Source organism: Mixia osmundae (genome assembly GCF_000708205.1).
Source record: "Mixia osmundae IAM 14324 unplaced genomic scaffold scaffold_8, whole genome shotgun sequence".
NCBI classification, from domain to species: Eukaryota; Fungi; Basidiomycota; class Mixiomycetes; order Mixiales; family Mixiaceae; genus Mixia; species Mixia osmundae.
This window is the reverse complement of record NW_014575556.1, coordinates 559,507-572,194: the sequence shown is the minus strand read 5'-3', so window position 1 is coordinate 572,194 and position 12,688 is coordinate 559,507. Positions and strand designations below refer to the sequence as shown.

Sequence of the window (12,688 nt, the reverse complement as noted above, 5' to 3'; positions counted from 1 at the left end):
CATGACTGCCGCGTGATCACGCTTGGGCTTCCTTGAACTTTGACACAAAGCTGTAGAACGCAACAAGCGAGGATTGCAGGCCGTATTCGTAAACGTAATGCTAGCGTGCAGTATCAGCCAAGGCATCCGTGGAAAATGCAGCTGCCGTACACTGGCAACAAAGTCTGCGAAGAGCGACCTTAGATAGGTCGGTGGCAGTCGGGAGATGAGCTTGTCGAGGCCGACCTGCTTGAGCAGGGTCTTGGGAACTGCACGACTGATGACAGCGCGTCGGACACCGAGATCGTCCCAGAGATTCGATTGCTCCAAATCCTAGCGGTCAATATCAGCAACGTCGCCGGGACTCGACCACATGCAAGACTGACGGCTTGTAGCTGTACGATGGCTCTGCTCAACTCATCGGTGATGTTCGGACGGGGCTTTTTGCTGATAGCATGATCCTTCCAGATGCAGTTGAATTCTTGAGCCGCATTGTAGCTGATGATCTTCTGGATCTGTGATACAGCGTCAGCCAAAAAGAGAGTTTCAGCGTAGCCGCGCACTTCTTGGACGTAATTGCGATAGAATTCGGAGAAACCTTCGTGTCCATTGTTCGTCATGAGCTCAAGGAATTCTTGGTCATCCAGCCCCAGTCCGCTGAGAACTTCCTGCACGCGACTTTGTGGTCAGCTTGGTCATCCTCAGTAAGCAGCGACCGACCAGAGACGAGCTTGTTACACCGCCTGTCCGCATAAGCCTAAAGCATTAGCCCGACATCAATGCATAAGCAGAATGCTGACCTTTGTTCGCCGAAGCATCTTTGAACACGACAACGCCGCGTTTCTCGAGAGCCAAGCGAGCTTGCGGTGAGATGAAGAGATTGGCACCCTCGACGACATACTTGAAGTTGGGCTTGCCGTCTGCATCGAAAAGCTGCTTGATATTTCCCATGCTGTCGACGACGACATTCTTCAGCTACAGCGTGAGTGAAACGAAGCACGGATCGCCCACTTAATGGATTCTGGACGACCTCCGCACGGAACAAAGATATCGGCCTTGTAGCGCAAATGAGCGCTATTACGGAAACTTGTGCCGTCATTGACAATCTCGCCGGATGGCAGGGTGAAGTCCTGGTCTTCGACAAGCACGAGGTAGCCTTCCGAGGAAAGCAGCGAGCGGTCAAAGTGCGTGACCATTTTACGCTCCTTCGCCAGTCGGGTGAGCTCTTCGCGGTTAAGTCCAGAGGGATCATGCAGGACACCGGAGCCATCGATGATAGCAATGGTCTTGTCTTTACTCAGCAGGATCTCGTTCGAACCAAGATCGCCATCTGGACCGCCCGTTTGCATCTTTGTGATTTCTTCTTCGCGCAGACCGAGCTGCTGATAGATGCCAATGACGTATTGACGGACGCTGAGCGAGGTCATGCCGAAGATGTCATGAGCAACGCCGCCGAGTAGACTGGACTTGCCAGTCGTAATCGACTTCCACGTTCCGTAGCCACGTTCACGAGCGTGCAGACAGGCCCAATCCATGAAGCCGGCGGTGTTCTCATCGGGGCCAAAGAAGAGGATTTCTTCTTTCTGATAGAGGTCGACAATCTGCTCCTTGACGCCCGGAGAATTGCCTGGGATCAGAAGATCCAAGATGCTGTCGATGTATTTCTCAAAGACAGCCCTTGGATCTGCGCCGAGATCTGGCAAGATTGTGCCCTTGGAGCCTGTCACCCAGGTCAGCTCAAGTCGCAACATGGAGCGCATGGCGTACCTCCTTCTGGGATATCCTTGTTCTTGAGATGCTGCGTAAGTGCCAGTGCGTAGTTCTCATCGAACAGGTTGCGTTGGTTGACACTGAAAGTCTCTCTGTCACGAGAGCGAATGATTCGGATGCCACCACGAGCGACATCACTGAAGCGAACGTGGAAGCCTCTAAAATCAGGACCGACGACGAGAATGAGGCCGTAAGGTCGTGTGGGGTACTCCGCTTCTGGCAAAAAGGCAGGATCGAGTCTAAAGGAAAGCGAGACTTTTGTAGGCTGGTAAAAGTTGGTCTTGAGAATCGATTTGTTGAAGCTAAGCATAGATTCGAAGACCTCAAAGTCGTGCGCATTCTGCGTCGTCTTTTTGATTCTAGTGTACAGCTCTTCGTCGTTGAGAGCCGCGTTAGTCTGAATGCGTTGGTACGAGAGCGTAGGCATGAGCTGGCTTCGACCCGAAATGTAGTGCGTCATTGCAAAGTTGACATAGAGCAATCTCACTAGTTCCGGGTAGGCTTCTATCGAGTCTCTAATCGATTGGCGCGTAAAAGTCTGTTCTCGAAGACGCTTCCTGATATCGGCCAGGATGTTTGCCTGCGTAGGATCATTCTCGTCTAGCTGATTTTTGAGATTGAGGAAGGATGGTCCCAGGCGATTGAGGAAGTGCTGGCAAAAGACAGCAGCAGCATAAGCATAGCTCGATTCTTGTACTGCATGTCCGCTGCCCGCAACGAAGAAGGGATTGCTCGGCAAGCAGAAAATGAGCGAGATCTCGCGTGTGATCTGTAAGATCGCTTGATTGATGGGTGGCCCGCGAAGTGGGTTGAGGTAGAGCGATACGATCGAGACGCCGTTGCTGAAGTGTTCGACGTACTTTCGACTCGAGTAGATGCCATACCAATGGTAGAGATCTGAGATGGCCGAGAAGAAGTGAGATGTGGATCCCATGCGATAGCCAATGACAAGTCGCTTCTCTTGCGAGTTTTCAACATCAAAGGCTTCTACGACGGGTCCGGTACGTTCGAGGGTAGCCAGCATGACCTCCTGGTAGATCTCGAGCGTGTTCTCAGAGACGGTCTCGAGAAAAGCGCGGTCGCCTAGCTTGGTGATGTCCGTCTCCTCTGCATCCGGATTGGGCTCGACAAAGTTACAACGAGCGAGGAAGTAGCAGCGTAGTTGTTGGCTGATACTGCTTGATACATGACCTGCTGATCGATACGTCTCCAGTCGGTATGCCTCCTTGGGCGTCGAAACATCGAGATACTTTTCGTCGATACGTTGCTCGATTAGCGGACCGTGAGGGTCAGAGACGCCTGGATTGGATGTGTGGATGAAGACTGCGCCATCGTCATGGATCTTTTCGAGATTGATGTCGAGCGTGCCGTCGCCGCGAGCGTACGCCAAGATCTTGCTGCCATAGAGCGAAATGATATGTGACGCGATTGTCTCGACCTGCATCTCTCGTCAGAGCTGTGCATGACCACAAGCACGAGTACGTACACTCTCTGTCTTGAAGTAGGCGTCGTCAATGCCGAGGTCTTGCGTGTACCACGAGACCTCGGAGTGTACGAGCGCTTCCGGGATGAATCCTTTTTCCTGCATCTGCGCGTGAGCATCATAGCGTGTGTGTAGATGCAAGGTGGCCTACTCTGACGAGCTCCTCTACGCGAGTAGCTTGTAGCTTCTTATCGGCTGCCTTGAACACGCTCTGATGATATCCCGAGCTGTTTGAGACGACGCGATGAGGCGTGCCTGGCACAGATAGATGGTTCAGTCCTGGCGAGAGCGAAGGCTTGATGGTCATCGCCGGCATGCCGTTCATGCTTGCGCTTGCAGTCGCACTCGTTGACATTGCTGACCTACCGTGCACCGCCAATTTCTAGCGTGACCTTGCTTTGACCCCTCGCGACCGATCAATTGATCATGTGCAGCGCTCGGCAACGCGACTGCTTGCGCCTTGAGCTCCTGCGCTTGCCCACGCTGCACGCCTCGACGCACCTGACCCTCTTGCCGAGCCCTCCGGCTGGTAAGGGGGGGAGGGGCACTCTGACTTGGGCACGAGATTTGTTCCGATCAAACGCTCCAAAATGAATTCGAATGAATTGACAAAGACAGTCCAGTCAGTCAGTCGCGTGGTTGCTACGCGACGTCGGCCAATGTGCACGCACGCTGCGCACCAGCCTTGCATCGATGCCTAATCCCCCGTTGGATCCATTCCGCTAGCTTCCTTCCACGAAACTACCCACGGTATCAAGGCGTCGACGATGCACCGCCCTCGCCTGAAGTACAGTCGCATCGACGTCTGCCACTACTGGCTCTGGACCGCCCTGTCAGATGAGCCAGCGTATCAGCTTCCTACAATTTGTGCCCAGATCAGAATAGCACTCAGACAAGACCAATATGCTATCGTTGTTCGAGTTCTTTCGGCGTCAGCGCAAAGCCTACAGTGGCAATCTCGGCCGATTGTCCCTGTTTCGCGACAAGCTCGCGAATTACTCGGTCAACTTCAAAGACACTCAGGGCGTACTCGACCGCAACCACTCATCTGCTCTGTACAATGAGGTTTCAGCTCAGGATATCGCTACACTCGAACGCTTGACCGGCCTTTGCGGCCAAGAGCTGAAGGATCACGTCCTGAATGTACAAAACCAGGCATACGCCATTGGTCCGTGGCCTTGCGTCGAGGGGCTTTATTTCCTCAAGGGTCACATGAAGAACCACCCTTTCTACAGCACAATGCTTGGGCAAGCTGAAAAGAGCGACGCCTTGCTTTGCGAGGTAGCCACTTTCATGGGCATCGAAGTTCGCAAGGCCATCATGGATGGCTACCCTGCCAGCAACATCATCGGCACTGACCTCCATCAGGGTAAGCACCCTCTGACGCGCTATGTCACGGCGTTCATGACTGAACAGGTTTCATTGATGCGGGCTTTAGCCTCTTTGGTGATCGCGTCGGGCAACGCCCAGCATTTGTATCAGGCGACTTTTTCGACTCTGCTTTGCTCAATCTCGATGCTTCCTCGCCCGTATCCGAGCTCACTGACGAAAAGCTCAATCTCAAGCAGCTCAATAGCTTGACGCCTCTTGTTGGCCGATGCACATTCGTCTATGCCGCTCTCTTCATTCATCTCTTCGATCTCAAGGGTCAACGTGAAGCCATCAAGCGTCTGGCAGCACTACTCAAACCAGAAAAAGGCGCTACAGTCTTCGGACGAGACTCAAACGGCGTGACCCCCGGCACGGCACATTTGCTAGACCCAGCCGGTCAACGCGTCATGCTCAACATGCCAGCCATGTCGGCCGGCGAACGAAAGGCAGCCTGGGAGGATGCGCTTGGCGCTGGCACAGTCTCATTCGAGCAAATCGACACGCCCGAGGATGGTGATTGACCTGTTGCTCATGCACGTCTGAATCAAGCTGAGGCCGTAACAGATCTTTATCTCTCGTCGCATATTCGCGGCGCAGCTAGCGTAAAGATCACCTGGGCGCTTTGGACAGTCACACGATTGTGAATGCGGCCACTCATATCGCTCGAAGCCGTCTAAAGCCACCTAATCGTCTCTGTCATTGTCTGAATACAGGTTCGGGCTCTTCATTGGGCTCCTCGTGTGGCAATCAGAAAGCATGCGAGTTACTCTCGTATCGGCGGAACGTATAGCCAATGAAAGCCAGACTATAATCCGCTTGTTAGCCTAATGCACGCTTTACTGCGAAGAGTATAAACGTACTCTTTCGATCCGACGCCTGTACCGTCGCCTGCAGGCTCTGTCGCTACATCGTTGAGATCATCAGTCGGGAAGTAAGATGTATCGAAAGTAGACCTATTCTCGTCTGTCAGCACCATCTCGTGAGGGACCGCAGGGGCATACTTGAGATGAGGCACAAAGGGCGCTTCGATATTGCGGATGGTGTTCCAATCGACACCCGCGAAGAACGGATGGTTTTTGATCTCATCGGCACCGTTGCGTCCCAATCGTTGCTCGGGCGAGGTGATCATCCTGCGAGCGTGTCAGCCTTGCTTTCTCAGATCTGCGCTGGCTGACCTCTTGATCAGATCTTCGGCTTCGCGCGAAAGATGGACATCATCTGGGATGACGAGGTACTGCTGCCATGCGATGATCTTGCGGTATGTGTCGTGCGCATTCTCTGAGCAGAAAGGAGGATAGCCGATCAGGCACTCCCAGAAGATAGCACCCAAGCTCCACCAATCGCATTCTCGTCCATAGCCTTGCTGCGAGAAGACTTCTGGCGCAATGTAGTCCGGGGTACCGACAGTCGAGTAAGCGAGCTTGCGCCTGTTGGCCTTCCACGTCGCGATCTGATCCTTGTTCGACACTGTCAGATTGATTGCGTTGATCGCTAAAGAGTTGCGAGAGTTTTGCTGTGCGGTAGCAGCACTTGTCGCGCCACCTTCTAGCAAACGCTGATAGTATGCTGAATCGTGCTGCTTGTGGAAGCCAGTGGAAAGACCAAAGTCAGACATCTTGACATGGCCGTCCTTGTCGATGAGGATGTTGTCGGGTTTGATGTCGCGATGAATGAAACCGAGTTTGTGGATGGCTTCAATAGCGAGGATACACTCGGCCATGTAGAAACGTGTGACATCCTCGCTGAAGGTGTCATGCTTGATGAGCATTGTCATGAGATCACCGCCAGGCAGGAACTCCATGAGCAGGTACAGATAGAATGTGTCCTGGAACGAGTAGTACAGCTGAACGACCCATGGCGAATTCGATTCGGCCAGGACATCGCGCTCTGCTCTAACATGGGCGAGCTGCCAGCAGCATACCTCATCAGACACGCAAAGTCTGACAGAGGGATACACGACTGACCTGATCCTTTTTGAACATCTCCGACTTGCGGAGCGTCTTCATGGCATATATCTTACCGGTGTCTATCTTTTGCACCAGCCTGACCTCACCAAAGGCACCCTTTCCGATAACTTTGACGGTCCTGAAGTCATCGAGACCGAGTCGGGTGCGCTTCAATCGAAGAAAAGACGACTCGGTGCGACCGAGTGCGTTCAGTTGCCTGACTTTTCGGTCATCACTGATCGATGTGTCGGTCGCAAGACGCTTCTCTAGCTCAGCTCGGCTACAAAGGGACTGTCAGATCTGCGTGTATGCCCATTTTCTGCAATTCGCTTACCGCGTGTTGCGCTCGACAATCTCTTCGACCGCTTTGCGATACCCGTGCTCTAGCTTCACCTTGGTGGCCATGGCCTTCTCGAGTGTCGCTTTGGAGAAGCCAGCAGTCGAGCGATCAAAGTAGACATAATTGGCTGAATCGGCTTGTTGACCTGGCATGACTTGCTGAGCGTTCTGCTGCTGTTGGTACTGGCTAGCTTGTTGCTGAGCCATCAGCTGGCGTTGATACTGCTGTTGCTGTTGCTGTTGCTGTTGCTGATGGTAGAGCTGCTCTCGCTGCGTGCCGACCATGCCGTTGCCCGCGGACGACTGTTGGTAGGCCATGGCTTGCCTCGGTCACTGCACCGGTCGGCGAGCGCTCAGCAAGCTCAGGCAGTCACGTTTGACAGAGTCAGATTCGAGCTGGGCTCCGATGAGGTACCCGGTGAGCGCTTGGATCGCCACTCGACTTCGAGTCGCGTGTGGTCGCGTCGGTTGGAAAAGTGATCGACAGCGACGAAGGACAGCCTGATCGCCACACAAAGGGCAAAGAGCAACCCAGTCTTAGCAGATTGACACAATGAGCACAACACAATGGCTTCTTTTGGACATCCTGGTGCCTGGACAGTCTGCCTCGCTCAGCGATATCGTCAGCCAGTCACCTCCCCTTCGACTCTCGCGGCATGCGCGAGCGGGCAACTTCCCTGACGAGCAGGGTGCCAGTACGGCCTGAGAGGTACGAAGCTATCGAGCTGCAAGCATGCTCGCCTACACTCTCTGCGCCTGCATTCCTGTCCGAGGTTGACTCCACGCCGGTGTCGCGCTCGCCGAGTCGGCTGCAAAATCAAATAAGCAGCGCTTTCAACGATGGTTCAGACGGCCAATTCGCACAAGAGATGCTTGCAAAACCCACGTTGACGTTGGCCGAGGTGCAACATGCTATGTCGGACTATGCGCAGCCAAGGGCTCTCAGTGTTCGCGACTTGCACAGAGAGCGCACAAAGTCACGCGCGCTGTCTGCCATTGATGTCAGCCGCCCGTCAACCTCGCCTTTCTCTTCTGCTGGAGATATGCCCCTGCCGACGCCACGATCATATCTCGGCTCGGATCAGGACGCAATCGATATCGAAGGCTTCTATGGCGCCAACACGCCCCGCGCATCACCTTTGCCAGGAACGGCTGCATCTGAGAGCACTCCATTCGAAAAGGCTCCTCCGCGTTATAGTCAAATGCCACCGCCCAAGACGCCAGAGATTGCACCAACTATCAAGCTGCTCTTTGCTCTGACGAGCAAGCGGGAGTTCTTCATGCTGATTCTGCCTGCTCTCATCTGCTCAGTCGCCACGGGTCTTATTCCGACGTATATGACGACCGTCATGAGCAAATTCTTCGATGCCTTCATTCAATACCAGGCTATACAGCAGACTACCTCGTCTCCCGACGCAATCAAGCCTGCTCAGCATGCTTTACTGACCTCGACACTCCATAGCGCACTGATCATGTTCCTCCTGGCGGCATTGACGCTCACCGGAGAGACTGTCTCACTCACGCTGTGGTCTTGGAACGGCGAAAAGATCGCTCGCTCGCTCAGACTGAATGTCTACGATTCCGTCACGAACAAGAGCATGACCTGGTTCGATACTGGCATGTGTGGCAGCACAAATGACGATGGCGAGGATAGCGGCGAGGCAAGTGCTGGCTTGATGGGTCGCTTTCAGAGGTGCGCCTACCTGTCCAGCCTCATTAGCGAGCTAAGCTGAGCCTGCAGAGAGATCGACGACGTACGCATGGGTGCCTCGCAAAATATGGGCATGCTCGTTCAGTATCTGTCGACTATGCTGTCCTGCTTGATATTGGCATTCTTCAGGTCCTATCAGCTCACTCTTGTCATCCTGGCCTCTGTGCCACTCGTCGTCGTCTTGACTGCGGTCACAGAGACAATGGCAGAGCCGCTGATCGGTTATGACCGCGATCTGACTTCTGCTGCAGCTACACGTGCAGAACGCGCTCTCAGCGCAATTACGACAGTCAAAGCATTCAACGCAGAACAAAAGGAAGAAGACGCATTTGTAGCGACGGTTGACAAAGTCAGGTCGACGTACAACCGGCTGGCTGCCGTCTGGGGAGTCCGAATTGGCGGCTCGCACTTCGTCCTACTGGCCATGTTCGTACAAGGCTTCTGGTTCGGCCACTATCAGGTCAGCAAAGGCAAGATCACAGGCGGCACGGTCAATGAGGTCTTCTGGGCAACCTTGCTTGGCAGCAGCAACCTACAAGGCTGCATACCTGTCCTCATCTTCATTGAGAAGGCAAAGGTCGCCATGGCCAGTTTGCTCACTCTGATCGCAAGTCCGAGCGAACGGCCAAGCACAGTCGCCGTCCCATTCCCCGCTACACCGCAGCTCGACACGACTTTTGACAAGGCAGAAATTCGCGTAGCTGCTGCTACCCCAGAGCCAGACGCGCTGAACTATATTCCTGCCGGTGGTAAAGGCAGCGGTCATATCAGAGAACTTAAACGCATCCAACCTCGCTCATTCAGTGGCGAGCTAGCGCTACACGAAGTCACGTTCCACTATCCTGCGCGGCCGCCTCCTGCAGATCCAGTCCTCACAGATGTCTCGCTCTACTTCGCTCCTCGCGAGACGACATACATCGTCGGTGGGTCAGGATCGGGCAAATCAACGGTCGGCGCGCTCTTGCTTGGCTTGTACGAGCCAGACTCGGGTCGCATCGAAGCAGACGAGCAGTCGACGCGTTTTCTTGACCAGACATGGCTCCGTCGACAGATCGGCATGGTTTCGCAAGGCGCGTCGGTCTTGTTTGATGGGTCTGTGCACGACAATGTGGCAATCGGCGTTGTCGGCTCTGGTGATCGCCAGCCGAGCGACGTCACGCGCGAAGAAGTTATCACCGCCTGTCGACTTGCGCTCATTCACGACTTCATCTCGGATTTACCGGAGGGCTATGACACATGGCTGAGCGGCGCAAAGGGGGCAAGTTTGAGTGGTGGCCAGCGCCAACGCCTTGCGATTGCTCGTGCCTCCATCAGAAATCCAACCGTGCTCATCTTAGGTGCGTTCAACAAGGCCTACCGTCATCCGTACTGACTCTTACCGCAGATGAGGCCACGTCTGCACTCGATGGAACCTCGCGCTTCCTTGTGTCTGAAGCGATCAAAAAATGGCGCACGAATCAAACCACGATTGTGATTACACACGACTTGACACCGATTGCTCAGGATGACTTTGTGTATGTCATGCAACACGGCAAAGTCATGCAAGAGGGCTACAGACGTGATCTAGACAAGGCAGACGGTCCCTTTGCAGAGATGATGCAGCTCAATGCGCTTGCTATGGGCGCACCGAAAGAAGAGATCCTGCCAGAGATCCAATGCACTCCACCGACAGATGACCGCAAGTCTCTCGCAGATGGTTGGCGACCCTCGTTGTATCGTGCATCATCAGCCGTCAGCGACTGGATGCCGCGCGTCTCTGTCGTCAATTTCACCCGTCGCAAAAGCTTCGTCAATGCCAGCTTGTCTTTCTTGCCGGACATGGGAGAAGCAACTTCGCAAGCGCAGGTCTATCTTAGCTCTCGGCGAGCTTCCCGTCCTGCCTTTGTCGAAGGTGATTCGTATAGCTCGACGCGATCTCCTTCGACAAGTCCTACATCTCTAGCGTATTTCGGTGGAGCAATACCCAGATCCCCCGTCGGGCCACGTCTGGGGCCTATGTCAGTTGCAGGATTCGAGAATATCGGTCTTTCTGCTTCTTCGCGGCGACCAGGTGGACGATCTGGCCGACCGGTGACTATCTTCGAAGCCTTCAAAGCTGCCGACATTGCGATTGCAATGGATGGCGACAAGCCAGCGGCCGGCCCGACGGGTCTGATCAGTCTGCTCCGTGTCATCTATCCGACCATTCCTAACAAACCTCTCCTCTTTCTTGGCCTGTTCCTCTGTTGCGTCGCAGGATCGATGACGCCAATCTTCTCAAGCTTACTGGCAAAGCTTATTGCTAGTCTAGGCGCGCCAGACTCGACTGCAGCTAGCACTACAAAGACCTCGTTGCTCGTTCTGCTAGTCGCAGCAGCAGACGCAGGCTCGCAGGGTTTCAAGTTTGCTTTCTTGCAATGGACAGCGATGGGCTGGATCACCGCTATCCGTCGTAAAGCATTTCACCTCATCATCAAGCAAGACAAGGCATACTTTGACGATCCGAACAATAGCCTAACAGGGATCGTCACAAGTCTCGTGAAAGATGCAGAGGACGCGCGCAACTTGGTCGGCAATATCATCGGCCAGATCGTTGTGGTCGTGGCAATGATCTCATTTGCCCTCATATGGGCTCTTGCTGTCGGTTGGCAGCTCACGCTCGTCGGAATGGCTATTGGGCCGATTTACATAGCGTGCCTATCGATGCAAACGACACTTCTCAGCCGATTCGAAGCCGAAAACAAGCGGAAGCGTGAAGACTGCGCCAAGCGTTTCCATGTCGTGCGCTCAAGCGCTTGTGTCCTCGTAAGATGCTAACGGCTTGTGCAGAGTGTGTCCAACATTCGCGCTTTGCGAGCCATGTCGCTGGAAGCTGTCTTCGTCGACAAATTCGCGACGTCCGTCGAGGACTGCTATCGCGGCGACAGCAAGGCAGTCATCATTGCCTCGCTTGGCTACGGTATCGCCAACGGAATGACTTATATCGCAGAAGGTACGCCATGCACCTTCAGCGCAGACAGAGCTTATGGCAGATGATGCCCAGGCCTGATGTTCTACGTTGGCGCCGTCTTGATCGTCAGACAGAACTACACCTTCCCTCAGATGGTCCAGATCTTTACGCTCATTGTGTTTGCCGTCACATTTGCTGCTCAGATCATGAGCTTCGGTGGGTCCGAGGTTGATCTCATGGGCTCAACTGACATGTGTTCCAGTGCCGCAACTTGCTAAAGCGTGCCAGGCGTCAATTGATCTGGTCAGGTTCCTCAAGCTGACCGAGGACACACAAGAGAGTGAAGGCGCCATGTCTTTTCCGATCAAAGGTTGCATCAAATTCGAGAATGTCACTTTTGCCTATCCTGCGGCCTCCCACGTGCCGGTTCTCAAAGGCGTCAACTTCGAAATACAGCCAGGCGAGTCGGTCGCAATTGTTGGGTCCGTCGAGCGTTGGCATAGCGAATCAGAGCTGACCCTTGTTGCCTGCAGTGCATCGGGGTCGGGGAAATCGACAATCGTCTCTCTATTGCAAAGGCTTTACGTGCCAGACGAAGGCGACATCATGATCGACAATCGCTCTCTTGAGCGGATCAGCACAACATATCTTCGCAATCATCTCGCAGTCATCAGCCAGCATCCTGCATTGTTCGATAGCTCTATCTCGGAAAACATCGCCTATGGCGAAGAGAGGCTGCCTCGACACGATGAGATCCGGGCAGCAGCAGAGGCGGCGCAAGCACACGAGTTCATTTGCGCTTTGCCGAAAGGCTACGACACGCATCTCGGCGAGAATGCCTCTTTGATCTCGGGCGGCCAAGCTCAGCGTATACAGATTGCCAGAGCTTTGCTCCGGCCCCGAGAGATCTTGCTGGGCGACGAGATCACCAGCGCTCTGGATCCGGTCAGTCAAAATGCAGTCATGGCGACGCTGAAAGACATCAAAGTCGGTCGTACGACAGTCATCGTGACGCACAAGGCGGCGGTGATGAAGACGTGCGATCGTGTCATCGTCATCGATGATGGCAAAGTCATCGAGGACGGTTCTTTCGACGATCTGATGGCCAAACGAGGCGCTTTTGCCAAACTTGCCAGCGCGGGCGAATGGGAGCAGTAGCG

The 12,688-nt window shown here is 54.2% G+C and overlaps 4 protein-coding genes across 4 annotated transcripts; 2 read left to right on the top strand and 2 right to left on the bottom strand.

Moving 5' to 3' along the window:
- Nucleotides 1–16: 16 nt before the first annotated feature.
- L969DRAFT_51542 (uncharacterized protein) lies at nucleotides 17–3,587 on the bottom strand (the record flags this gene model as incomplete). Its single annotated transcript, XM_014711181.1, has 10 exons — nucleotides 17–100; nucleotides 151–312; nucleotides 366–494; nucleotides 543–647; nucleotides 700–722; nucleotides 780–931; nucleotides 991–1,699; nucleotides 1,747–3,187; nucleotides 3,236–3,331; nucleotides 3,384–3,587. 10 exons carry the CDS (start codon nucleotides 3,585–3,587, stop codon nucleotides 17–19), a joined length of 3,105 nt encoding a protein of 1,034 aa, XP_014566667.1.
- An 85-nt stretch (nucleotides 3,588–3,672) lies between these two features.
- L969DRAFT_25316 (uncharacterized protein) lies at nucleotides 3,673–5,247 on the top strand (the record flags this gene model as incomplete). Its single annotated transcript, XM_014710935.1, has 3 exons — nucleotides 3,673–4,601; nucleotides 4,649–5,116; nucleotides 5,168–5,247. The coding sequence occupies exons 1-3, from the start codon at nucleotides 4,136–4,138 to the stop codon at nucleotides 5,245–5,247; spliced, it is 1,014 nt and encodes a 337-aa protein (XP_014566421.1). The 5' UTR covers nucleotides 3,673–4,135.
- Nucleotides 5,248–5,350: 103 nt separating this feature from the next.
- L969DRAFT_51795 (uncharacterized protein) lies at nucleotides 5,351–7,041 on the bottom strand (the record flags this gene model as incomplete). Its single annotated transcript, XM_014711180.1, has 6 exons — nucleotides 5,351–5,408; nucleotides 5,464–5,556; nucleotides 5,605–5,733; nucleotides 5,779–6,509; nucleotides 6,568–6,829; nucleotides 6,884–7,041. The coding sequence occupies 6 exons, from the start codon at nucleotides 7,039–7,041 to the stop codon at nucleotides 5,351–5,353; spliced, it is 1,431 nt and encodes a 476-aa protein (XP_014566666.1).
- Nucleotides 7,042–7,544: 503 nt separating this feature from the next.
- On the top strand, nucleotides 7,545–12,686 carry L969DRAFT_18879 (uncharacterized protein; the record flags this gene model as incomplete). Its single annotated transcript, XM_014710917.1, has 7 exons — nucleotides 7,545–8,581; nucleotides 8,630–9,936; nucleotides 9,984–11,359; nucleotides 11,408–11,570; nucleotides 11,622–11,744; nucleotides 11,791–12,010; nucleotides 12,062–12,686. The coding sequence occupies 7 exons, from the start codon at nucleotides 7,545–7,547 to the stop codon at nucleotides 12,684–12,686; spliced, it is 4,851 nt and encodes a 1,616-aa protein (XP_014566403.1).
- Nucleotides 12,687–12,688: the final 2 nt, after the last annotated feature.